General features: G+C 60.2%; 2 protein-coding genes across 3 annotated transcripts in view; both read left to right on the top strand.

The window, feature by feature from the left end:
• Positions 1-20,834, top strand: part of SYNPO (synaptopodin) — a 28,245-nt gene extending 7,411 nt beyond the window's left edge. The window contains exons 1-3 of one of the 2 annotated variants that reach the window (XM_019506130.1): positions 4,232-4,831; positions 10,564-12,638; positions 17,383-20,834. In XM_019506130.1, coding sequence (XP_019361675.1) covers positions 4,753-4,831; positions 10,564-12,638; positions 17,383-18,225 — 2,997 coding nt within the window. In that variant the 5' untranslated portion in view covers positions 4,232-4,752 and the 3' untranslated portion in view covers positions 18,226-20,834. Of the gene's footprint in view, positions 1-4,231; positions 4,832-10,563; positions 12,639-17,382 lie in introns of those variants that run through there. The other variant, XM_019506129.1, reaches the window with a different exon arrangement.
• A 1,645-nt stretch (positions 20,835-22,479) lies between these two features.
• Positions 22,480-26,442, top strand: part of MYOZ3 (myozenin 3) — an 8,872-nt gene continuing 4,909 nt past the window's right edge. The window contains exons 1-6 of the mRNA XM_019506127.1: positions 22,480-22,651; positions 24,004-24,078; positions 24,386-24,540; positions 24,904-24,969; positions 25,121-25,268; positions 25,798-25,978. Coding sequence (XP_019361672.1) covers positions 24,051-24,078; positions 24,386-24,540; positions 24,904-24,969; positions 25,121-25,268; positions 25,798-25,978 — 578 coding nt within the window. The 5' untranslated portion in view covers positions 22,480-22,651; positions 24,004-24,050. The remainder of the gene's footprint in view (positions 22,652-24,003; positions 24,079-24,385; positions 24,541-24,903; positions 24,970-25,120; positions 25,269-25,797; positions 25,979-26,442) is intronic.

Below are 26,442 nucleotides of genomic sequence, written 5' to 3'. Positions count from 1 at the left end.
CCCCCCCCCCCCCCCCCCCCCCCGGCTTTCTTGAGGGTTTGGGTGGCTGCGTGTTTTTGTCACTGATTAAGATCCCTGCCGAGACTGCGCTCCATCCCGTTGCACGGGGAGTGCATCCACGCCGACTTGCCTGGCAGCCGGCGTGGGCGACACGGCGTGCTCCCTCCAGCACATCTGCTGGGGAGCTGACTCAGTCCACCCGGCTGTGTCACAGGATCCCCGAGCCTCGGTAGGTAACGCTCCTGGCATAATAGAGCCAGCCCGCACAAAGCAGCTCCTCACACCTGATACAGCCGTGTTGTTTCCTGAATGAAATCCAGGTGCTTGGCACTGTCTGGCAGCGGGCTGGCATAAATCTGCCAGGGCAGGGGCACAGGACATCTATTCCCTGGGACCCCCATAGCACCCGCCGGAGGGCAAACAGGGCGTGAGATCCCCAAGGCATTTTTGTGGGGAAGAACAGCATCCTGATTTATTGCATGGGGCTTTCTGGTCCCTTTTGTATCCCCCACTCTCTCCCAGGACACGTTTCTGACTGTATTACCTTGCATGGAGGTGACCAGAGCCTCTGTGCAATGGGCTGCCAGCTGCTGCTCCATTGTGACGGTGGAGACCGCGTCTCCACTGGCTCCTCATGTTGAAGCGCTGCCTCTGGAGCCTGCGTCATGCCCTGTCCCCACTGTTGCACACGACGGGTTTGTTTGCTCCGTGCCGTGCCGTCTCCCGAGATCTTCCACGTACCACGGCGCTTGTAGACATCTTCCTAGCGAGCTGCGGGGCTTGTGTAAGAGGTCTCAGGTCGGTAGCAGGCTGCGGGAGGCAATGCGAAATCAAACAGTTAAAAAAGCTCCTGCCGCGGCTTGGGTTTGGGATTTTATGTTTTCTCTTCCAGCCCATTACCCTTGCGGGGCTGCTGTGGAGAGCTCCCAGCATGGAGAGGCTCAATACAAGGGCTTTTCCATCGGTGCCCAGTGCCGATGCAATGCAACCTGCCCTCCACAGCTTGCAAGAGGCACAGCCACCCAGGTCACTCCCCGTCCTCCTCGCTGCCCTGGTCTGCTCTGTCCTGTCCCATGGACCCACAGCACCCTTGAGCTCAAGGTGCAATCCTTAGCTGCAGAGACCTCTGACCACAAGGTTGGATTTGAGCTATCCCAGATTTGACAGCCATAGCAGCAAGCAAAAGGAAGTGTCCCTGAGTAAAATCCAGGCCTCCATGCTGTCAGCAGGAGTTTTCCTATTGACTTCAGAGGGGGGGTTATCTCTGAGAAAAGGCTTAAGCTCCTGGGTTGGTACCCTGGCCCCTTGGAAGTCAACAGCAAAGCTCCCATGGATGTTGGGGAGGTCAGGAAGTCGTTCTTGTTGGGCAATGATACATTCCCCCAGGGAATTGATGCAGGGGGAGCCTGGATCCCATGTAAGCCCCCGGTCCAAGCCCAGCGGGTCACACCGCAGCCAACTGCAGCCTTTGTTTCATGCCTGTCAGTCACCCGTGTCTTCGCCGGCTTCATTTCAGCTGCTTTCCCTCTGTCACAGCCCTTTGCAACTGGATCCCTCCACCACTAGGAAAGTTGAGCAGGGAGGAATTTTGTTTTCTGGTTGGCTGGGATGGGGGGAGCGACAAAAACACTGTTCATCACCCTCGTTGGTCCCGACAGTGGAGAGAGGGCTGTGTCCTTGTTGGCCCAAAGGTCGACTTTGACAGCTCGGTTAAAGGCTGCTAAGCTGGGAACGCAGCTGGAAGCCACGCCGGCCCATGGCATTTGGAAAGCTAAGGAGCTAGTTAGCGACGGGCGCTTCTATCCCAGTGGCACCCAGCAGCTTGACCCCGGCGTCCGGCAGCATTTCCATTGCAAACTCCTCTTTATCGTGATGGAAATCCAAGCAAACGGAGATGGCCAGTGGGGCTGCATGCACAAAGCTGCCAGGAGGTGTTCTGTCCTGTTCCCGGCAGCTCCAGAAACTATTCCCTGGCTAGGAGAGGAGCATACTGCAATGGTCTCCACTGACCCTCGCAGCTGACTCAGCAGGGGTGTTGCCAAGCCCTGGAAGGGGCTGCTCCGTCCGTAGCTCAGCTGAGGGGTGAATCCAAGGATAAGTCACAGGATAAAGAGCAACAGGGGTTGGGATCTCTTCAGACCCTTTCCAGAGAAGTCTCCCCATCACAGGACAAAGCGGCGCAGAGCGCGTATGTGCCCGTTGCCCGCCGTGCGAAAAGCACCGCATTTCACCTCTGTCTGCAACCGATTTCAGCCCAGCTCTCCCATGCTACAGAGCTGTCAGTCCGGTGTTCGGTGCCTGGATTTCGCCTAGAGCTACATGGTTGTATCAAAAGGGATCAAAGTATTTCTGAAGCCTCAAAGCAACATCTCTCTCTTCTCTGCTAACTTTCTCTGGATCGCTAATGGACATGAAGTGGCCATGGCCTTTTCTTGGGTGACCCTTTTACACATGCCCGCTGCAGCCTTCTGCTGGAAATAACTCCCCCACCCTGCAACAATCACTGCCATGGATCCAGCACCCATGATTTCTCCCCCCACCCCCCCCAAATAGTGCTAGTTTTTTTTAACCCCCTTTTTATGAATATGCTGTTGGGAGAAGGGTGGGCTCCTTCTGCGAGGATGTTGAGCATGGCAGAGTTGTTGCACAGGTGGATGCGTGGAAGATCAGCGGGCAAAGAGGCACATGTGGGACAAAACTATGAAACTATGAAAAGAAGCAGGGTCATGTTTGGAGCTGCCAAAGCATTTGCCAACCTTGTGCCAATGGGCTAAAGCATATAGCATACATATATTTATAGCGAAAGCATATTTAGAGCGTGGTAAACCCTCTGTTTTGTACCAGTCTATTCCTCTGCAAGCTTCACCCCGGCTTTCCAGCACTTGGCTGGCCCCCTCAGCCTTTCCCATTTTCCTTCTCCTCTCCCCAAACCCCCCACCCCTGGACCGTCTCCCGGTGCCGTGTTGGACTTTGTGCGCTCTGCCGGGCCTCGGGAGCAGGGCAGGGATGGAGGGAGGAGGCGCGGAGGAGAGGGCGGTTGCGGCGAGGCAGGGTGCGGGGGCGCACGGCTCTTGAGGAAGAGCACGCTTGGCTGCAGGGGTTGGCAGCGGTGCCGGCTCCGGATTAGAGGTGCTCGTCCCTGGGGGGCAGAGAGAGCATGTCCCTCCTCCGCCCCTTCGGAGGAGGTGTCGTGGCAGGTTAGAGAACCACATTCCCGTGCAGCCTGGAGGCAGGGAGGGGAGGGAGCAGGTGAAGGAAAGGCCCTCGCCTCTGCTCCGCAGGTGATGGAAAGCAGGGTGCCGTGGCACGACAGCCTGATCCCCTCCTGGAGCGCGGCCTGGGGCCGGTGGCGCGTGCAGGCGGAGCGTGTGTGCCGGGGCATGTGCGGGGAGGTGCGTGCCCGAGAGCCACCAACCATGCCAAAAGGGTCTGGAGTGGCTAGTCGGGCGCCACGTTGGCATGCCTGGCAGAGCAGAGCAGCCAGTCTAAGGACAACGGGGACTATTGGGTGATGGGGGTGAGAGGCCAACGCTGGATGCTCGAGGCTGAAGACACTGCTGGATCAGCGGCCGTGTCTCTAAATGCCCGTGTTGGAGGCTTGTCCCAGACCACACAGGGGGCATGAATCAGTGACGCTCCGTTAGCCGTGCAGCGGAGGACAGACAGCGGGGCACGCGTGCTCACAACAGGCACACACGCATTCACGACCGGCACGTTTGCACATGGGAGATGCAAGATTTCAGAGCCTAGCAGGCCGCTAAGCCGAGGAGAGCTTCACCCGCCAAGAACGAGGCATCCATGCAGCTCGAAAGGCCCCCTTGGTTGCTATTAAAAGACAGTAGCGAGGAGGAGAGTCTCCAAAATGGCTCCGCTGAGAGCTGCGCTTCTCCGGCAGCCTTGGCCGCAGGAAACCTTGGCCGCGTCTGGAGCGGGCTGACGTGAGTGTGAAACATCTGGAGCCTGCGGCTGGTTTCTCCGCGGCTCCGGCATTCCAGCACCGTATTTCTTCCTCCGCTGTCAGAGATAAACACGGGGAGGGCGGCTTGGCCGAGAGCGGAGCCCAGGCTCCTCTCCAGCCAGCGTCGACCTCTCGGATGGGATGGGGACACATCGCTGTTGCCCTTTGTGTGGCTGCCGAAGCAAAGCCAGTGCAAAGGTTGCCTCTAAACAGACAAGTAAGGCCTTGCACTCCCGTGTCCGTGCATCCTCGGCGTCTGCAGGAGAAGAGCCTGCTGGCCTTTCCCTTTGTTCTTTCTTCCTCGCCCCCCTTGCACAGCCTGAATCGCTGCTGCCCGTCCCGTCGACGCCTCCAGAGACCCTCGCTGGCCCCGTTCGAGGCTCCTGGGCCTGAGCAAGGGGCACCTGGGCTGGACCCATTCTGCCTCCCTAGCCCCAGCTGCTGTCTGCGCACGTCAGGGATGCACCCCCGAGGGCAGGCCAGACAGATGCACAGCATAGTACGAGGGAAGTGGAGCTGCTAATGAAGAGCCGGCTAAATCCTTTCTGAGACGGGGAAGGAATTTGCATCCTGTCAAAACAGAAGCGTTTCAGCTGGAGAGATGTGCAGGGGGGCGGCTGCGGCAGGGCTGCCACGGTGCGTGATGGGGCTTGTCCGCGCGGCGCGTTTGCTAAAGCCTCCGGAGCTGGCTGCGCCTCGTCTACCTGCCTCTCTGGGCCAGAGCCCTTTCCATGTGCTGAAGTAACACGGCCTCCTCCTCTCCGTTCCCTGGCAGCGGGGAGAGAAGGGGCCATATGATTCAGCCCTTCCCTTGGCAGAGAGATCATTTCCTTAGGAACGGAGTCAGACACATCCATGAATTAATAGCGGAAGGTGGGTGGCTGCACGCTGCCTCGGAGCCAGCGCTTTGGGTCTTGCCCATTGCCGTTTCTGCAAGGCCACGATGGCCTGAATCCATCTGGGGAATGAATAGACACTGGGGAGCGGGCAGCCATGGCGCTTCGGGGCTAGGGGCCTGGGCCGTGCCTGGGACGGGGAAGAGGGGACAGAACAGGCCCATGCAACGGGGCGAGGGCATGTTTGCAGAGGGCCCCTTGCTTGAGGTTGGGGGATCTGCAGCGGTGCTTGAGAGGGGATGTGCCCCCTGCCCATGGGCCGCAAGGGGCCTGGTGTTAGATGCGCTGCTCCCGAAGTCTTCCTCTGCCTGTGATAAAGGGTGTGCTGCCAAGGCCCTGTTGGGGGGGAGTGGAGGGGTGTAGGAGGGGAGAGCTGGTGTGTGCGGAGGGCAGTGGAAGAGGAGGTGCACTGTGCTGGGGGGGTGTGTCGGAGGGCCAAGGTTGTGTGGTGCAAGGGGTAGGGTGCAGGAGGTTGGGCACTGGTGCATGTGTGTGGCCACGTGTATGGGGAGGTGTGCTGATGCAGGAGGCGTGAGCTTCTGGGATGTGGAGGGGAGCACAGGATTTTCTGTATTGGTGAGTGTGCGTGTATATGTGTGTGCATGGAGGGATGTGTGTGTGTCTGGAGGGGTGTGTGCATGTGTGAATGTGTGTGTACATGGAGGGATGTGTGTGTGTGCATGGAGGGATGTGTGTGCGCCTGGAGGGGGGTGTGCATGTGCGTGTGAGTGGAGGGATGTGTGTGTGTCTGGAGGGGGGGGTGTGCACGGAGGGGTGTGTCTGTGTGTGCACATGCATAGGTCTATGTGCATGGAGAGATGTGTGTGTGCCTGAAGGGGTGTGTGTGCATTTGTGTGAATGTGTGTGTGCACGGAGGGATGTGTCTGTGCCTAGAGGGTGTGTGCATGGAGAGATGTGTGTGTGCCTGAAGGGGTGTGTGTGCATGTGTGAATGTGTGTGTGCCTGGAGGGATGTGCCTGTGCCTGGAGGGGCGTGTGTGTGCGAATGCGTGCATGGAGGGTGTGAGCTTGCACGTGTGTCGACACTGGAGCCAAAGGAAGCAGGCTGTAGTCTCCATACGATGGGGAGTCTGCGAAGGAAGCGATGCTGAGAGTTTCCATTTATATCCGAGCTGGTGGAAAGTTGCAGCCGCAGCAGAGCTGTGTGGAAGTGGCAGGGTGTTCACGGCCATCTGCCCACCTCACGCGTGCTAGTCCAGTGCGGGCCAAGCTTCTCGGTCGGCGGGCTGCAAACAAGTCCTGCAGGGTTTGCCAGTGACAGGAAGAGAGCGGCTCCGGCCTGAGTGTGCCAGGGGGTGTGCACTGTCACCACCATGCACACTCACGTGTGAGCAAATGCCCCTGCCATGGTTACATCTAGGTTCAGGTTCTTAGCCGGCGGCTATCACCATCCGATACCTCTTCGTAAAACTACAACCAACCCTAACAACACCAGGCATCACACCCGAACCTGCCACTGCGGCAGCCAGCCTCCTGCTTCCGGAAACGGTTAATATTTGCTCGGAAGACCCCAGGTAGAGGGCCATGCCCCTACTGACAGAGGAAGCCGATGGCCCCAGAGCTCAGGGTTTCGTTGTGAGGGGGTGGCATCCCATTCAGCTCCCTGCAGCTGCATCCATTGTCTTGTGCCAGTGGTGAGTTGACCTCCCTAGGACGGGGAGGAAATTTGCATCTGCCCCATACAGCAGGGTTTCACACCTCCTCTCTGGAAATGCATCCTCTGGGCATGGGAGCCCTACAACTGGGACACATGCAAAGCTCAGTGGGTGCGTGATCCCCGTCCCCAGGCCCAGCTGCAGCATGCCAGCCTTGGCGCCCACCCGGCTGTGCCCGCGGGGAGGTGAGAATCCAGGGCACGAGGCAGGCCTGAAGCAGCTGATGCAGCAGGAAGGCTTGGCAGTGGCTTTGGAGAGGGCTGGCTGATGGTGGAACTGGAGACAAGCTGGCCCAGCTGACAGTGGGACTGGAGACAAGCTGGCAGAGCTCTGTGGCTTATGGGACAAGAGTGACCACGCGGGTCTGTCTGCCTGGGATTATTAATGGCTTTACGCACTTTGCTGGCAGCCTGCTGGCTCTAGTATCTGCCATGTGTGTCACGGTGGCACTGCCAGGCCCAGGGTGGTATTTGTGCAGTGCAGTGAGCAGGGGTGTGAGGGTCTGGCCCTTAGCAAAGAGCAGATAGATGCATGCTCCAGTGGCTGGGGAGGGTGTGGGGGAGCCACCCGGCACAGCCCAGCCCTGGCTGCTGGCACACGGCTTTGGGCTCCCTCCTAGATAATGTGCCAGTGAGTGGCATCCCCTGAGTGCAGCTCCCTGGGGGCTGGGGCCAGGTGTTCCCATGCCCTTGCTGCCGTGCTCCTCCGTGCCACAACCATGCAGCTCAAGACTGGGGCTTCGAGATAGTTATGCCGGTAAACAAGGCCTCGGTGCACATCTGCACTGTGGGACTCCATCCTTGGAGGTGTTTAAGACCCAGGTAGACAAAGCTTTAGCTGGGATGATGTAGCTGGGGCTGGTCCTGCTTGGAGCAGGGGGTTGCACTGGATGTGCCCTCTGGAGGTCCGCTTTCAACCCTCATTTTCGATGATTCCCTGACTCTCCGCCGCCAGCTTGTGCTGCATTTGGCTGAGGCTAGGGGGTGGGAGAGGAAACTCTCAACTCAGGGCAGCTTTCCCGGGTCGGCTCCTTCTGTCTCCTTGCCTCCGGCGAGCTGGGAGGGCTCGCGCTGCGCAGCTCGGCCTTTTTCTTTGCTGGTCGGCTTAAGGGGCTGAAGTGCTACTTAAAATATCCTGGAAAGATCCCAAGCAGCGCAGAAGTCAAGAAAATGAGAAACACATGAAGCGAACGGGAGTTACCGCCAGGTGCGCTCAGAAGAGCGGGGATCGGTGTGGGGCAGACCTGCCAGCCCCAGGCAGCAGCTTCTGGAGGCTGATCCTCCTAAAGGTGCACGTATCGGAGGTCACCCGTCTCGGCCCGCCGGTGCTGCCAGGCCCTGCTTGGCCGTGCAGGCTGGGAGGGGAGCGAGGTTCAAGGGGAGGCAGAGAATCGATGAGTTGCACGCGTGAACCCTTGGTGGGGTCCAGCTTTAGCCTGCAAGACTCTCCGAGGAGTCCCCCAACCTGCAACGCCTCACTGGAGCTGCCAGGTGGGGCAGGCCCCTTGCCCAGCAGCCGGTGCCCATGGCTGAGAAGCAGACAACAAATCGCTGTGCCCTGCAGCTGCCAGGCTTGCCTGTCTCACCCCAAGTGCTGTCTGCAGCACCCGGGATCTCCACCAGCTTCCTCCGTGGATCCAGCCGGGCTGTTTGCATCTCCAGCCTCCCATGGCTGCCACGCTCTGCAATTACTAGCGCTGGCTCTGCCGTGGCTGTCACTGCTCCTAAGGCTAAGCAGGGAGGAGGGTCAGTGTTCATTGCACCTTGCTTACTTCTGCGTCCCCCAATGCTGCATGTGTGTGGGCAGGGAGGAATGGCCCCTGCCCTCACCTGAGCACTCGTGGAGTCTCCGGCTCAAACGGGCCCGTCCTGCTGCATCTCTTTTGCTAGGCTGGGGGGGATGGGGGCTTTTCTGGGCTGCTGGAGGGTGCAGTGTGGTGTGCACTGGCTTAGTGGTGGCTGGTGCCTGTCCCTGACGGGCGTGGGAGCCAGCTCAGCGAGGGTGAGGCCATCCTTTTGTTCGACCGGGTTTCCAGAACAGCTGCCCAGTTTGGCTGGAAACCCCTTGTTGCAGGGACCCGTGCGCAGGAATCCCAGCTCCGGCGGCTTCAGTGCCGCTCTGGGCCAGGGACCAGGAGCGGAGCCCAGCTGCTGGCCAGACAGACTGTGCAGCGAGCTACCGCCATCCGCTCGGCCGTAAACTTTTTACTACCATTCTTTGTTTCTGAGGCTTCCTCTCCCTCGGTGCGTGGAGTCACGGGAGCTTCAGCAAAGCCGCTCAGAGGAAATGGCTCACACGGAGAAAATGCGGGCTGTACCGTTCCACATCCTTTTGTACATCGCTCGTGGCTTCTGCGCTGGCCTGGCCTGGCTTCTGCTGGGTGCGGGAGCTGGCCGCTGGCGTGCCTCCAGTTGCAATTGTGGGAGGATGCGCGGGTGCTTTTCCAGGAAGCCAGGGGGTGAGTGTGGTTGAATCACCGCTCCCCCCGGCTGCCGGATGGGTCAAGAGGTGCGTGGCTTTCCTATGGGATGCTGCCATCTTGTGTCACTTTGCAACAAGGCCCCTCAATGAGATGGGCCCTGTCCAGCTGGGCTCTCTTTGGGTGCTGCCCGGCCGTGTTCAGCTTGCAGGAGAGTTCACGGGCCCACCTTAATCACGGCTGATCGCAGCTAAGGGGAAGGTGGCAGGACTTCGGAGGCAGCGCCGAGCTGGCCTGCGTCCGGATCTGAGCAGCGCGGCTGAAACCGAGGAGCTGCAACCTGAAACCGTTTGATAAATTCCTTTCTGATACAGTCACTGCCAGCACAGCACACGGCTCGGCCGAAATCCCCACCCAGGCGAAGGAGAGGTGTTCAGGAAGGACATCGGCTCCCTGGGGCTTGCCTTTGCTGGGGTCTTGTTGGGCATCGGTGGCAGGAGCGAAGGGCCCGGGACTGTTCCCTCTCCTCCAAGGAGATGAGGCCGTGGGGAAGCTGGGATGCATGCAGCCGGCTCTTCAGGCCTCGACAGGCTGCCATGCCCATGTGTTTGGCTTACACATAACGCCCCCGATCCAGGCACGTGGGAGACATCCAGGCGCTCCCTCTGGCCTCCGGAGATGCTGAGTTGATAGCAAAAGCACTTTCCCCCTCTCCTCCTCTTGCAGTCAGATGCTAGCTCCCGGCAGCTCACTGGTATCACAGAGACGAGAAAACGGGTGGAGGAAACTTTTACCCATTGCCCGGATCAGACCTTTCTCAGTCTGGAAAAGGCTCAGATAATTGTTGTAGTAACTGAGGGCCCCAATCCCAACTTTTGGTTACCTGTGGGCAAATGGGGACATGCCACGGGAATGTGTAAGAGCCGTTTTTGCAGGAGTTTGGACTTCAAAGGAGCTGGGGGTGGAGACGCTGGAAAGCACCCCTGAAATGCTGCTTTGGTTCTGGTGCCCATTGCCTCTCCAAGCCAACACAACGTGGAAAAGCCTCCCAGCCCCTTTGCTTCTCCGCACCAGCCCTGCTCGGCATCTGTCGCTACCATGGGCCTTCGTACGCGGGAAGGAGGTTCCTGTTGTCTAGGGAGCAGCACACACCTGGCATAGAGACTTCCCTCCTGCAGCAGGCTGGAGGGCAAAGTCCTGGTTGAGCGTCACGCTGGTTGTAATGCTGTCAAGCAAGTTTATCTGCATCCTAGCAGTACCCCCAGCTTTAAAGGATGCCTTCAGCTTCCCCACATTGCACAGATGCAATTCCATCATCTTCCACTTGCCCTCCATGTACTGTCCCTGAAGGGCAACCCCAGCGTGTCCTGGAGAAGCACGTTTCATCCCAAAAGCACAAGGAGGGTGGAGGGCATATAGAGCTCGTGGGAAATCACAGGGGTCGGGACAGGGATTCAGTGTTTGGATTTTTTTCTGTAACCCTTGAGCAAAAAGGGGGTGTGTGTGTGAGAGAGTGGGTCGAGAAGTAAGTGAGCAGAGAGAAATGGGTCTGTATCTCCTTTGGGCTCCTTGTTGCCTCCTGGGTGACACCACTCTCCCCGTCTTGTCCTTGCAGATCTCTCCCGGAGCGCCAGCCTCTCGGAGAAGGAGCTGAAGGAGGCCAAAGCCCGGAGCCAGAGGATCGCAGCCCAGCTCACCACCCCGCCCTGCTCCAACTCCAAAGGCGTGCTGCTCTTCCACCGGCGCAAGCAGCGGGTAAACGAGTTCACCTCCGAAAGCCTCGGCAGCAGCAGGCAGCAAGCGGCTGTGCGAGACGGGCCCCGGGCCCTGCCGTGCGGGACCCCGCACCATGGGACAGAGCTGAGCTTGAGCCGGCCGGCAGAAGGCAGCCGTGAGCTGGGAGGGTCACGCCGCGCCAAGTATCCTGGGCTGCCGGCACGCAGAGACACAATGGAGGCCTACGAGGACAACGCTCCTTTAGAAAAACCACGGTCCTCTCCTGGGAATGGGGAGGAGATGCCCTCTCAGGCCAGCACGCTGCCATCCCTCGAGGGGTCTCCCGGCGAGGATGTTCCCCTGGTCCCTCTAAGCGTCTACTTAAAGGAGACCACAGAGATGGCAGCCACCAATGGGGTGCACGAACCTGACGGTGGCCAGCATGCACCAGCGACCGTCCACGAGAAGAGCACGCCGGATGGCCGCAAAGAAATGGCACAGAGCCCGGCGGTTCTTGCGGAGATGCACAATGCACCCGTCGTCGACAAGGAGAAGAACGGAGAGGTTCTCGGCACTGAGCCGCCCATGCCGGCGCCCGAGAAAGAGGACGCCGTGCCTGCTGCCAGCCAAGAGACAATGGTCCCGGGGGTCAGCAAGGAGCAGAACGGGGCGCCCAAAAGGCAGTACTGCGAGGTGCACCTCACCCTGGCCAAACCCAAGCCGGTGAAGAACAGGACGGCCAGGCCCTTTGGGACGCAGTCCTCCGCTGTGCCAAGTCAACCGGCCGAGAAACCGCCCGTGGTGGACCTCCCTGAGCCGCCCACCTACACCGAGACCTTGTCCAGCCCTCCTCCAGTGACAAGAGTCTGGTCACCGCCGGCCTATTCAGCCTTGTATCCTAGCCCGGAGCAGAAGCCGCTCCTTATACAAAGCCCGAGGAGCGTGGAAAGCAAATCGGTACCCGTGCCTAAAATGGGGGTCCTGGAGGAGTCCATAACCCGGCGGGGGAATAAAAAATCCATGTTCACCTTTGTGGAGAAGCCCAAGCTGGGCCCCAACCCGGATCTGCTGAATTTAGTGCAGAACGCAGACAGCAGGAAGAAGCAGAAGGATCACGGAGAGCCAGCCCCGGAGGAAGAGCCCTTTGCCCTCGGGGCCGAAGCCTCCAACTTCTTGCATGAAAATGCACCCAAAGCCGGGCCTTACTTGGCCCCTGCTGACAATCCCCCAGCCTGGTCTTCATGCCTGAGGTCCCCAAGGATCCAGCCGAAACCTAAGATAAAGCCTACCCAAACCCTCACGGAAGCCAAGGGAAAAGGGGCTGAGCTGTTTGCCCGGAGGCAGTCGCGGATGGAGAAGTACGTCATTGAGTCCCCCACCCACCCTCACGCCGCCAGGTCGCCGTCGCCCACCATGTCGCTGCCTCCTTCGTGGAAGTACGACCCCAGCATGCCCGTGTCGCCCATGGTCTCCAGACACGCGGTCAAGAGTCCCTCCCGCCCTGCCAAGACGCCGCCGGCCTCCTTGTACAGCGGCTGCGTGACAGAGAGCGAGATTGCCCAGAGGGAGCTGGAGATCTCCAAGCAGCAGCCGTATCAGCTCCAGCCATCCTTGTTCATCCTTTCGCCCTCTAAAGACCCCCTGAGGTCTTTGCCGCGAGGGGCACCGCCGCCAAAACCCATGCCGCCTGACCCGCAGGCGTACACAAGACAAACCTCCTGCCCGACCGCTCCCTTGCCCCCCTCCCCTGTTCTGCACCCGCCAGCCCTGTCAACTTCGAGCAGACCCGCGTCCCGTCCTTTTTCTGCCACCACTGGGACTGTCCCCATGACCCAAGACATCAGAGCAAGTGCCGGAGCCCCCCGGGAAGTCCCTGTGGCTTCCCCATCCCGGGTGCTGTTGCCAGCAGCCAGAGGAGTCTTCCAAGCTCCTAGACCGTCGTACTCCACCCGGAGCGCAGGGATTGAAGCCCAGGTGTGGAAGCCTTCGTTTTACTTCAAGTAACGGCGTTAGCAGGGGGTGATCTAGGATTGTCCGACCCAGCCAAGATCACCTCTCCTTGGTGATTGATATGCGAAAAACTAAGCAAAGTGAAACAAAGCAGCAACGACCACGTAAATAGCTTGGAGGGTTTGAATGCCAATAGCGTGCTCTTGTGTAGCCAGGCCTCCGCTGTCCGCCGGGTGGAGCGCTCTCCGCCTGACAATGTTGTGCTCAGCCGGAGGAGTAGGGTCTGGACTGCATCCAGTGCAGGGCCCTGCTTTGGAAGTGAGATGCAGTGTAGTGTAAAGCCCCTGGAGGGGGAGCCGCGATGCTTGTGGTGCCGGGCTAGCCGGCCCCGGGTGCTCTTGCAGACCTGGCTCCGGAGGGAGAGGAAAGCGGCGTGTGGATGCAGCACGACACCGGGGTGTAACGATAACCCGAGCCAACACACGTGAAGATCGGTCGCGGAGGCAGCAGGGACTCTGATGCCTTCTCTTCTCTCTCACTTGGAAACTTTCTGGAGCTCCCAACTTCTGGCTCAACCTTTCTTCCTCACCTGAGTTTCCACCTCTGCTCTGCAAAGCGTTCTCCGCATCCTCTCCGCGCTCTGTGACTGCCGCGCGCCCGCATCCTTTCTGCTCCACTGACTTTCAAAGCCCCCCCGCACGCTACCAAAGAGCCTCTGGGATGGGGGCCTTGTCCTTCCCCTAATAGTCATCTCTGTCTCCTTTCTTTTTCTGCTGTTTCTGCCTCATTTTCTTCTGTGCTGTGGACTAGGTTACACCATCCAAAGTCAAGGGAGAGCTGCAGGCACAGGTGATGGCAACAGGGCTGTAGGGAAAGGAAGGGAACTTCCTAGCATCTACCCACGCTGGTGTTTGCCCAGAGTAGTGTTGGCTCCTCGTTCTTGGTGAGATTTAGGGGCTTGTGTCCTGGCTGGGGAGTGGGAAGGGAATCACTCACCCACTGCATACCCCCTTCCCAGGTCTTGGCCATCTTTGCCGGCAGGTTGGGTGGCTTTGCAGACTTGTGTTACTAGCCAGGTGGGATGGACTGGTGAGCGAACCTGCCTCCTCGATGAGGATGGCACAGCAGCCGTGGGGTGAGCCTGTGCCCACCGGCCCCAGGGACACAGAGCCGTAGTATTTGTTTGCAATGGGTCTCCCACACCTCAGCGAGGACCTGGGAGGCTTCAGATCTAGGGTGAAGGTGGCTGCCCCTGCTTCCCCTCAGCTGACCACCTTTTGGGGCAGTTGCCACCTGCCATTATAATGCACGCGTTTAGAGCAAGATATGCCAGCTTGGGTGCCTATGACCAGGAACCCAAATCCACACCAAGGTGTCTGCTTTAAATACAGGCTGTGCCCTGCCACCCAGTCCCAGCTGAGCCCCACTGGTTCCCATCAGTGGAGAGGGTGGAAGTGGGTGGGCAGAGCTGGTGTCATTGTGCCCTGTCGCAAACAGGAAAGTCATAGAAAAAGGTGGGGGGAAAAACCCCAACTCCAACTCCCCTCTGCATTTTCTGCAGAAAACATTCGTGTGGAAAAAAGAGAGTTGCACTGGAAGAAAAGAAAGTTCATTCCCACAGCTCAGGCAGGTCCTTTTTGACCCCTCACAGGGCTAAAAAGCCAGGCTTTTTGATTTCTGATATGCCGTTAGCTCAGGAGCAGAGACGGGGGCCTGGCCCTTGGCTTCAGGTCTGAAAACATCTCCGCTCACACGTGGACTACCACACTTCTCAGCTTCAGGTGCTAGGTTGCGGGGATCTCTCTTGCTGCTGGCGGGAGCTATTCACACTCAGCAGGAAAGCACCGTTGCAAGGTGTGTCAGGCTGGGCTGGCACTGGCTGGCTGCTAATAAACCATCCAGGGTAAGACAGAGGCCAAGGGCCGTCCCGTAAAAGCAGCAGGCTGAGGGAAAGACAGCCTGTGAAACGGCCCCCTTGCACTTCATAGCCCCTCGGTGCCCAGCTCCGTAAGGCTCAGCCAGGCTCGGTAAGGCAAGTTGCCCGTGAAACGGCTGCGTGTGGGTCCAGCCACCAGCTCGCCCGAAGGTGGCTGTCTGCTCTCTTTTGTGTCCCTGAGATCCGGCCAGCTCAGCTGCCTCCCCGTCCTGCCACTCTCAGCGCTCCTGGGGCCAGACAATGGCTGGCAGTAAATCAGTGTCGGGGACGCATGGCAGAAGGGGGCAAAGTGAGGATGTGCTGCCGCACACGGTAATTACCAGGCCTGCTTTGCTCGCCCTGTAATTGGGAACCACTGAGCCGAGAAAGGACATGTAGGAGCATGGGGCGGGATTGTGCTGCTGTCACGCAGGTGCCCCCGGCGGGAGCTTTGCAGGCCAGGGGCTGTGGGCATGCGCATAGGCAGAGTATGGACAGACGGCCGGGGTCTGGGCCCCATCCGGCTGTGTCCCCTGGGAGCTGGGCTGGGGATTTGTGAGAGGCACGGTGTGGAGGGGAGGATGCTCGTTCCCCTTTTGCCCCTCCATTGGGGTGAGGGCTTGATGGTGCTAGTGCAGGGAGCAAAGGGGGCAAGGGCATGATGCATGTGGGCTTCTCCATGACCCATTCTGCTCACAGCCTGGCTGGCAGGAGACATTAGGAGCCTGCTCTCCATGTCCTGAGGCCCCAGCCATGAGTGCAGGGGTCCTGGGACCTTCCCCTGAGGTGGGATGCAAGTCCCCACCGAGCTCAGGTTGCAGCCCCGCATGGGGGAGCTGGCCCCGAGGCTGGCTGGCCAGAGTGGTGCCCCAGAGATGCTTGCCAGCTAGACGGGGTGGCAGCACCTGGGCAGATCTCATTTCCTAGTTAGATCACGGCTCTAGTTGGGGATGCGTTGGCTGGCGGCTCTTCCTGGAGAGGGCCTGGGAGTGACCTGCGGGATATCCCAACACTCAGAGATCCCAGAGAGACGAAGCAGGTGGAGGGGAGGCTGGGGCTTTCCCTGCCTGGCCTGTGGATTGGAAACCTGATGGAAACAGCAGTAACCCCCGGCAGGAAGCAGGCAAAGGTCTCCTAGGCCACCTTTTCTGTGATGGTGCTGTAACTTCCCTGCTCCATAATACACTCCTCTGCCACTTCCACTCTGTCTCTGTGCTTTCCTCTCCGGGCTCCTCCAGCAGCACAAACAGGCCAGGCCGCATCCTTCCCGGTGCTGCGAGAGCAGCTTGCAGCCGGGGCCTGGTGTGGTGAGCGCTGTGCCCATGCAGAACGAAGCTGGTCTTTGCTCCAGGGGCTGACCTGCCCCTTCCCCCCTCCACCTGCCACCCCAGGCAGTAGGGCTGGGCGGGAGAGACTTTGAGATGGACTTTGCATGGCCTGGAAGGAGCCTACTCTGCTCCCCCGAAGGCCCTGGCAAGGGTTACCAAAACAGCACGAGTGTTGAGCCCATCTCCCAGCCACCACCATCCTATCTGTCTGTCTATCTATCTATCTCGTACACACCCACTCTGGTGACAACTTGCTTTTCCGGGTGCTATTTCCCAGGCGTACTTTGCAAAGGGATTATCCCGACTATCAGGTTCCCCCCAAGACGGGCTCGGCCTTGTGCCATCAGGTGGCCCTCGCTGTGGGTCCATGCCCTCCAACTGAGCTGCCTGGGTGCCAAATAAAACAGGGCTGGCATGCGGGGACAGCCTGGTTGGCCAGGTTTGGCCCCGCGTGGTCCTGTTCTGGGATACAGGGCAGCGACTGCTCTGGGCTGTGTTTTGCCCTGCTCCAGCTCCTGCAGTGTCATGAGCTTTCCCCCACGCAGCTCAGCCTGGGGTCCTGGGCACCAATACATGGTTCTGCTTTTGGACCGTGCAGGTGGCAGGAACAAATGAGCATGGATGGGACTGGGTTGAAACCCTTGCCACAACTGTGGGCTGACACCGGGTAGATGCCCAGAGTGCCCGGGCCCACACACGCCCAGCCAGGCGCCCAGCAGTCACTGCCCGGCTCTCCAGGCAGCAGCTGCTGAGGGGGCAGCCAAGGCCGCTCCCTGGTGCCGGCTGCTGCAGAGAGCTCCCGTCGGGCGTATTCCTGAGCTCGCTGCCGCACAACGCGCCAGCTGCCAAGCCAGGGTGGGTGCCTGCGAAGGCCGAGCATGCCTGGGCCTGCTCCCGGAGTTCCCCTGGACGGGCAGTGCCTGGAGACTCTCCCGCTTGCTGTGCATCTCAGCACGAGGGAGGGTTGCATGAGGCTAGTGCTGCCTCTGCCTCGGAGATCTCAAACCAGCTCAGGAGACATTGCAGCATCTCCCAGCGTGGGCAGGAGGCAGGTAGGGCAGCACACCCCTCCACTGGCAGGGTGCAGGGACCACTCCAAGCCCTGGCGCCTGCTTCCCACCACTGCTGAATGAGCAGCACGGTGCCCTGTGAGCCTCTGCACAGCATGACTGGTCCCACGCTGGCCTTGCACGAGCCCCTTCACAACCCACGTGGCCCTCCATGGGGTGGGGGGGTTACAAGCCCATGGTCCCTCCCTGGTGTCCATGTCAGGGTGGCACGTGCTGGCTGGGCCTGTGGCTGTGTGTTTCGGGTCCAGAAGCGTTGCTAGGCTGGGCAGCCAGAGCCAGGAGGTCCTGGGGAAAGCCTGTGGCTGCTGGAGGAGATGGAGGACACTGTGAAGGTGCTGGGGGAGGGAGGGAGAGAGAGGCAATGGCCGAGCTCAGGATGGGCATTGCTTGTCCCTGCCGTGCATGGGCCTCCCTTGGGCTGTGGGACACTAATGCACTCTCCCTTCCCTCTGCAGGACAGACGCAGCTCCCTCCCCGCCTCCCCCACCTGTGTGCCACGGTTGGTGCCCCGCATGGGCAGCCTCGACGGCTGGCTGAGCCCAAGCCTGCTACCGGAGCCCGAGGACAGCCTGGCCGAGCTCCGCCATCTCACCAGCCCCCCGCCTCCCCCCATGTCGCCGGCTTGGAGCGACAGGTCCCTGTCCCCACTGCGGCAGGAGCCCGACCTCAAGGCCAGCCGGCAAATGCAAGCACGCCTGGCCAGGAACATCATCAATGCTGCCCGCAGGAAGAGCTCGTCGCCCAAAGCGCCGGGCACCGAGGGCATCCAGCCCTTTGTGCCCCCCGCCAGGAGTGCTGGCAGCCCCTGCCCGAGCCCGCTGCAATCCCTGAGGCTGGAGGGACCCAGACAGGGCAGCACCGGGACCCCGGGGGCCTGGTCCCCAACCGAACGGAGCCCGCTTCAGTCCCCGAGAGCAGCCCGCGGCGCCAGGGCTGGCGCATCCAGCAGCCACGGAAACTCCCTGCCAGCTCCCAAAGCCACGTGGACGGATGGCCACAGGGTCTTCGTGCCTCCCCACAGTGCCGGGGGGCTCCCAGCCAGCACTTCCACTTGCCCTAGCCCTGGGAGCCTCGTTGCCTCCTCTCTGCTCTTCAAGACCCCCCCGGTGGGGACGCGGTCCCCTGCGAAACCCTACGCCTCGCGCTCGCCGACGGACTCTGACGTCTCCCTCGACTCGGAAGACTCCGGGGCCAAGTCCCCTGGCATCCGCAGCTTCAACATCTGTCCGCGGGGCTGGAACGGGAGCCTGCGGCTGAAGCGGGCGAGCTTGCCCTCTGAGGCTCCCTGCACTTCCTAGGCTGGGGGAGGGCGGGGGAGGATGGAGCTGCAGAGCACAGAGACTTGGCCACCGAGCCCAGGCGGTGAAATGGGGTCGGCGGGGCCCTACCCAGCAAACTGAACCTTTTCAGCACCTCTGTCCCAGCCTGCTGCTCGCTGGAGGCTTCGACCAAGGCAGAGACCTCATCCCCAGGCAGGACAGACCTGTTGGCTCACAACCGCCAGCCCTAGGACTTTGCTGGCTCCACAGAGCTGCCCCAGCACGAGGTTTGCTCTCCTGGATGTTGATCGGAGCCAGCAATAGTGGCTGAGCCTGAGTGGGACTGGAGAACTCCAGGCTGGGTTTGCTTGTGCCTGGCAGACCCCAGGGAGAAGGCACCAGCCCCCAGGGGCGCTGAGACTGCCCTGCCTAATGCAGCCTGCCGGTCCCGACCTTTCCGGCTCCCTGCCTGGCTGTGCCCTTGATGAAGGCTGCTGTGTGCTCCGGCCCCCTGGGCCCGGCTCTTTCCCCGGTGGCTGGGAGCCTGGTGCGTGCCTGGAGCACAGAGCTGAGGGGGCTGAAGTCAAGACGGCCCCACTGCCTCTCCCGGGAGCTGCAGGACTCATGCTCCGCTCCCGACCTGCTCCGGAGATGCGGCTTCCCCGTACTGCTGCGGAGAGCTACGTGGTCCCAGAGATGCTGGTGGCCCCGTGATGTGGGCATAGGGCATGTGGACTGCACCCTCCCCATCCTGCTGCTGCCAGCTCCCCCAGCTGGCACCCACTCCAGCCCCGGTGAGGCTGGGAGATCTGTAGCTGCACCGGGCATGCACTGACCCCTTGAGCCATAGCTCCCTTCTGGGCACCAGTGACTCTAATCCACGCGGAGGGAAGAGAGGCCGGGTGGCTGGGAGCGGAGGATCCTGTGCCCTGCAGGGTGAAAGAGCTGGACCTCTCGGTGACATGGTCCTGGCCAAGACAGGACTCACTCTCTCCCCGCTGCCCTTGATCTGCACTCGCTGGACTCCAGGGGCTTTGCAGACCACCGGGAAGGAGCCCAGGGTGCAGGGGAGGCGGAGGAGCTGACCAGCTATGAGGCCCCTAGAGGAAGTCACCTTGGGGATTCCCGGGGGGTGTCCTTCCCCCCCACCAGCTCACCTCGCTCTTGTGGCTCGCAGCCCGCAGTGTGATTGGCAGGGAGCACGGGGCACATCAGATGCTCCTTAGCTCTGGCTATTTTTGTCACCCTAACCTTTAAAGGCAGGAGTCAGCGACCCTCCACCAAGATCCCGGGTGCCGGCGGCTCTGTCCTCACCTGTGCAGAGTCCGCTGCCTTCCCCAGCCCCCTGTGGGGTAGGGGCCACGTCCTCCTGACCTCCCAGCCCCAGCTGCTGCCCTGGCACAGACTTGGCTGCACAGGCACCAGGGACAGCACAAGGGCTTGCTGGAGACTGAGGCCATCCTGGGTCCAGACCTATCCCAGTGGATGCATATGCATCCCTTGGCACCCAGCCAGGCTGCACCTGGGACCCCCACACCCCCAGGCCTCTGCTAGTGAAGCAAGACATCGTGGCTTTGTGAGAGGCAGGGGCATCACATACAATGTCTTGGTATCTGTTGTGACCCGTGCAGGGTGACAGGCAGGGAAAGCAGGTCCCACCGGGTGTCCTCATCCCCTGGAAATGCACGTATAGGGGTGGGACGCAGTGGGTCCCCCAGGAGCTGAGTTGGGGGACTTGCTCGAGTCCTTGAGCACCGCAGGTCCAATGCTTCCAGCCAAGCACAATTATTTAAGGGGAAGAAATCGCTCTTTCCACCCCGCTGGTCTGGAGAAGGCTTTGCTGCCTTCCGTATTTTCCCTGTAGTGTCAGAGAGGAAGAAAACAGGAGAAACGCGAGAGGAGGTTCACTTCTTCATCCCATGCCGACCAGCAAGGTGGCAGAATACTGGCCCAGACCCTGCTCCATGGGCGGTTGGGTTTCTTGGAAATGTCCTGGGTGAATATGGATCCTCAGGGCAGAGGGAGCTTTGCTGTCCAGGAGCAGGAGCTGGGGTGAGTTGCTGGGACTTGGGAAGGGAATGGAGCTGGGGGCCTAGAAGCCACACGACCCTGCTGGTGGCATGGGAATGAGGAGGCTAGGACAGTGCTTTTTTCCAGGGCCATGGGCATAGTCACACAGGAGCCATGCAGCCACTGATGCCAAGGCTGGTCTGGCATTGTCCTCCTGCCAACCAGTGCTGCCCTGGCCCCCGTGCTGGGTCAACATGAATGCTGGTAGGGGTAAAACTAGCCCCTGCACCATAGGGAACTCCCCTGGCAGCCGTGCTTCCTGCAGAAACCCCTCGCCAGCCTCTCCAGGTACAGGCCCGCTTGGCACACGACGCTGCCCTCTGCACATACATGTACGCACACATGTTCTGCTTGGACATGGCTCGGACACGCTGCCGGCAGGGATCCATGCAACTGGGGATGCTCTGCAGAGGCTGGAGCATTTCCAGGCTGCCCAGAGTCCCTGTGGGACCGGCCTGCTGGGAGCGCTCCTTCTTGGGGACCTCAGCAAGCCCCCCAGCTTGCAGCAGGCTGCCACCGCCTTGCGTGTCGCCACACTATTGTATACTGAGCTCAGAAATAAACCTGGCATTATCCCAGCCTGCTTGTGCTCTTTCTAGCCTGCCTAGGGCATCAGCTTGCAGGGGTGGGCATATTGGCGAGCCCGGAGAGACACACATGGACACACACACAGCAGTGCAGTGCGTCACTGGCACAAGGTAAAGTGGCAGGGGAGTGAAGACGTCTTTGGGGCTTAATGCATTTCAGTTTGGGCCACAGCAGCTTGTGGAGGGGGGGACCTGAAAGTCCCTGGGCTTCAGCGTTTGGGTGTTAGGGGGATCTTTCCTTACCCAGCTCCCTGCCTTCTCTTGGGACTGGTGTATTGTCAGTAGCTCTTCCTCCCCTCTCCCTAGGAGAGAGGCCTCAGGCAGTGATATGGGCTGCAATGGGAGCTGTGTAATGACCTTTACCAGAGGCGGCTGAAGGCGGGTTGGGCAGAAGCAAGGAGCTTGGAAGAGCCTCTGAGCAGTGGACAACACAGCCTGCTAGTTGTGGTGGACGGAGCCCAACAGCCCCAGACCCTGCAGTGACCAAGACTCACCACCAGGGGGCAGCCGCGGTGAATGACTAGCACCAAGACCTACACACACTGGGCTGTCTTGCACGTGCACGCACACACATACAAGTACACTTTCTCTGGGCTGAGTCTTGCACATATGCACGCGCACACATATGCATACTCACTCTGGGCTGACTCTCATGAACATGCACCCACACACACACACAGTCTCATCCCTGGGAGTTTGTGCCCTTCATTTTCCCTGTACTCAGCGCATTGCCTCTGTCATGCCCTGGAAGACAGGCCCTGGCAGGTCTTAGACACCCAGGAATAGAGCTCCAGCACCAGGCATCTGGGGTCATGATCCCATCCTCTGGTCCCCAGGACGTGGCACACACAGGGGCACCGCACAGCCCCACGGCAGCCCTCAGCTCATATGCAGGTCCAGTCCAGAGCAAGGCCATGGGCTAACCCTGTCTGTCTGGTGTGCACACGCCTCCTCATGCGTGTCCAGCATTGCCACCACATTCAACCTTGGCCAAGGAGCTGGGAGTGCCCAGGGCTGTGGGAGCAGTGATTGGGTCTCTGCCTGCCTGCACTGCATGGAGGGGTGGGGGGAAGTGGAGCTGGTCTGGGCACAGACTGGTGGGTGGGTGTGACAGAGAAAGAGCATCTACGTGCCACCTGAGCTGCCCCTTAACACCATCACACTGGGTTCTGCAGTGTGTGGGCAAGTGTGTGGGCATATAGGCATGTGTGATGTGCATGTTGCATGCTTCTCTGTACGTGGCATACGTCTAGAGGGTTATGTAAATGCAGCGTGTGTGTGTGTAAATGCATGCCTCTGTGCATGCATGTGTAAATGCACACATCGGTATGTGTGTAGATACCCTGGTGATTGGATGTGCATGTATATGTGAAAATGCACACATGGCATGTGTGTGAGAATGCGTGCACTGAAGAAAGAGAGGGATTGAGAGTGTGCGTGTGTAAATGCATGCAGTAGTGTGTGCAGGTGTGAGTGCATGCACAGGTGTGTGCATGTGTACATGAACTGGAGTGCCTGTGCACACACCTCCCGTGTCTTGGGAGCTGAAGCACCATCTGCTGAGAGCCTCAGGGCACACCAAGTGCCTGCTCTGCCCCCGCCTCCTTTCCCAGACAGAAATAGCAGGACCGAGCTGTAACGGGGACGAGTCCCTTGGACTCTCCACTCCTGTCCTGCTTGGAAGAGTGGCATAGAGAGGGCTGAGGTGTGGGGCCACAGAGCCGCTGAGTGGGGTTTGTGCAAGCCGAGCCGAGGCCTGAGTCCCGTGCAGCACTGCCGTGGGAACGCGCCCTTCCTTCCCTGGTGAGGTAGGTGACTGCAGCAGGGGTGTTGCTCTCTTCTGCACTGAGTCCCCTGGCACAGTCCCGGGGGGCCAGGGGTGCTGGAGACCGGAGCCTGCAGGACACGGCACCACACAGTCTGGCATGTCAATGGCATCCAGGATTGGCCCGTCCTGGTCAGACCCAAGGAGGGGCCTTTCGCTGAGGGCTGGGGGTGATGTCTGAGCAAGTGGATGAGACACCAGCAGGGGCAGTCACACCTATGGGGGGCTTCAGCAAGGGCTGGGGGTGTCTGGGGACTCTCAAGGCCTCTCACAGACAGCAGCTCCGGAGAATCCCCCCAGATGCCTCCAGCCATGGCTGCGGGGAGCCAGGATCTCCCCTTAAGTCCTCTGCAGGGGGTGCATGGGAGGAGGAATAGCCCCCATCATCCCAGCAACTCCAGCCCCTGCTCAGCTCCACCCTGTCAAAGCTGGCAGGGGGCTGATGGGCAGCAGCAGGGGTCTGGCTCCCCAGTCAGTGATTGCACCCAACCTGGCTGCAATCACTGCACCCCAACCCCCAGGAGCAAGGTTGCGGTGCCCAGGCCACTTAGGTCAGCGGCTTAAAATAGCACCAAGCTATTAAGACAGCACAGGGCAAAGCCCTGGCTATGGGGGATCAGGCAGCACAGGGCAGGGGGCTGAGTGGGGCTGGGGCTGGAGCATTTCTGCAGGCCATGTGGCCTGGGTACGGGCACGTGCAGGAGATGGCGACAAGCTCTGCTGTCCAAAGTGCCTAGATGGTGCTTGCCCGAGGCTGGCGCACGGAGCATGGGTGAAGGACAGTGCTCTTGTAGAGGCCAGAGGGCTGCGATGGTGCAAGCACTGCAGCACTGGGACTGTAGACAGCAAGACCCCGGTGCTGCTTATGCTCCCAGCCCTGCAGGCATCTTGTGGGATGCTTGAATTGGGCATAAGCAACCCCCCTCCTGATATGCCAGCCTGTGGGGTGTGTGGCTGCTGGGAAGAAGCCAAGCAGCAGTTCAACATCAAGGCACAGAGATTTGTACCTGAGCTTTGCAGTTGGAGGCCAGGCTGATGCCACCATGCCATTCAGGGGGCATCAGAGCGGGTGTGGCGGGTCAGAAAGCAGCTCCCTGCCTCGATATACAACAGGGCGCCTTGCTGCAGAGTCACAGCCCAGGAGGAGTGGCAGCCAGAGATGCCGGGTGGGCGTCGGAGCCGTTACAGACACCTATGGGGGTGCAGCCCAGGAGGAAGCAGGCTCAGCCTCCAGGCCCCCTAGATGCCCTGTGTCCAGGACAGGATGGGTGTGGGGGACAGAGGGGCTAACCACAGCCAGTACCATCCCTAATGGGCTCCGCTCTTGTTTTCCAGCCAGGCAGACGACACCCATCTCGGAGCCAAAGCAGAAGAGGCAGGCCATGATCGTGAGGGAGAGCCCAGGGGATGGTAAGAGGTGTCACCAAGCAGTCTCTGGGGGGCTGCTCCCTTTGGTGGCTGACCCGGGGTGTGGGGCTGAGTCTGCTCCCAGCCCAGTGGGGTGCCAGGCCTCTGGGCTCACCTGTTCAGGTGGTCCGAGCTAATGAACAGCTAAGGCAGAACATGCGTGATGTGCTCTCATGCCCCCCCTCCTGCAATGCGGCCCATCTCCACCCAGCACACTCTCCCCCTCTTCCATCCTTGAACTTGGGACCCCCCACCACTACCACTACGCTCAGCTGGTGCTCATGGCCCTGCTCTGTGCATGTGTCCTCAGCCCCACACCTGGACCTGGGCAAGAAGGTCAGCATCCCCCAGGACCTGATGATGGAGGAGCTGTCCCTGAAGACCAACAGGGGCTCCCGGCTCTATCAGGAGAGGCAAAAGCGGATGCAGCGCTTCGTGCTGGAGCATCCCAGAGGCTACAGAGGCGTGAGTTGCCCCGTCACCAAGAAAACCCATTCCTAGGCAGGCAGTGCTAGGCTGAGATGCTCTGGAGGGCTGGATACAGGGATCCCAGTGCCCAAAAGAAGCCCCCTCAGCTGCCTGTAGCATATGCTCTAAAAGAAAGTCGTGTGAAGCTGTGGGGGGGGCTGGTGGCCAAGGGCATGGGAGCCCTGAGGATGGGCAGGGCTATGCCAGGACGATGCACTGGATGGCCACAAAAGTGCCTGGAAACTGGGCTTTGAGGGCACTAGGGCTGCCGACATTCAGGCTGTCTGCCGAAGGCTGGGGGTCTTGCGGGGGCACAATGCCCCTCCCAATGCCTGACACCCTTCTCCTTGCCCTCTGCAGGGTTCTGGCAGGATGGGGGCCAGCGGCTCGCACAGCGCATCAGGGGGAGCAGCCAATGCATGGTTGGTGAGTGATGCCCACTAACAGAGAGGGCGGAGATGGCTTGGACCTGGGGGAAGGACAAGGGTGTCGTGCCCCCATCTCTGAGTGGGGGACACTAAGCAGACCCCCCAGTGCCGCTCTGCAGCCATATCCCCTTGCTCTCTCCCCTCCCAAGGCTGCCAATAGTATGGAGGGCACTGGCACCTACCACACGGAGCTGCACATTGCGCCAGCAGCCAAGGGGGCTCCGCCGCAAGTGCCCAAGAAGAGCAGCAGGGTCCTGCAGATGAGCAAAGTCCTCAACCCTGACAACCTGGCCCCAGGTAAGGTGCTGCCTGCAGATGCTCGCTCCACCATGGAGCAAACCCCCGGGCAGGAAGGCCTACCTGTCCGTGGAGGAGACCTGGCTTGCCTGTCACCCGGGGTTCTCTGGTGCACGGCAGGATCTATTTGCTCTGGGTCTGACCTGGTTTATGGCCATTGAGGCAGCAGGTGATGCAATTCCCCTGGCTGGTAGAGGGGAATAGGCTCCCAGCCTCCAGATCTGCCTGGGAAGCACCACGCCCTATCCCTAGATTTCCCAGTTGCATAGAAAGCAACCTGAATTGTCCAGTATTGGAGCAAACTCAACCCTGAGAGAACAGAACAAGGCCCATGACAGGTGCATGTCATTTGTCTCAATAATGGCTTCCTCACCGGCTCTGCCGCTCACCCAGCTCTGCCTCCGCCAGGATGGGACAGAGAACACAGTCTCCCTTTACAGCTGGGGACTTTAGGAAGGGTGGGCAGGGGGAAGGCGATGTCTCAGGCCCCTCTGATGGTAACGACAGCTGTCTTCCCTCACAAACACAGGCTACACTGGCCCCCTGAAGGAAGTGCCCCCCGAGAAGTTCAACTTCACTGCCATCCCCAAGGCCTACCACTCCCCTTGGCAGGAGTTCCTCAGCAGCAAAGACTACCAGGCGGATAGCAAGAGCCAGCTGTCCGAAACGCCCAAGAACCTCAGTAACTTGGATTTCAGGAGCTTCAACAGGTAATGGGCACCTGATGCCCAGGGGGAAGCTGGCAGTGCTGAGCATAGCAAGGATTCAACCGGAGTCTGAGAAGGTGATGCCTGCAGGGACCTGCTACTTGCTGCATCCCTTGCAGAGCCCTGCCAGACTCTAGGTCTATCAACCCTAGGAAAGGGTGAGCACCTCCTTGGTCCTTCTCACAGCTGCCTGGCAGTGGCAGTGCCTATGGGCCCCAGTGGGTGCTTCCTCAAAGAAGGGGGTGGGGGACAGGGGAAACAAGATGCTTCAGGGGTGCATGGGAGACCTTCAAAGTGATCCTCAGAGATGAGGAGGGACTGGTGCCTTCTTCAAACACCACGAAGGAGCACCCTCAATGAGATGACCCAAGCTTGGCTCTTTCTTCCCTTTTAACTATAGGGAGAATAGGATGGGATTCAACACTGACAAGTGCAAGGTGCTGCACTTGGGGAGGAAGAACCAGCAC

Source organism: Gavialis gangeticus, unplaced genomic scaffold, assembly GCF_001723915.1.
Source record: "Gavialis gangeticus isolate Ggan-Ray unplaced genomic scaffold, GavGan_comp1, whole genome shotgun sequence".
Lineage (NCBI taxonomy): Eukaryota > Metazoa > Chordata > Crocodylia > Gavialidae > Gavialis > Gavialis gangeticus.
This window is presented reverse-complemented; position numbering and strand designations above follow the sequence as displayed.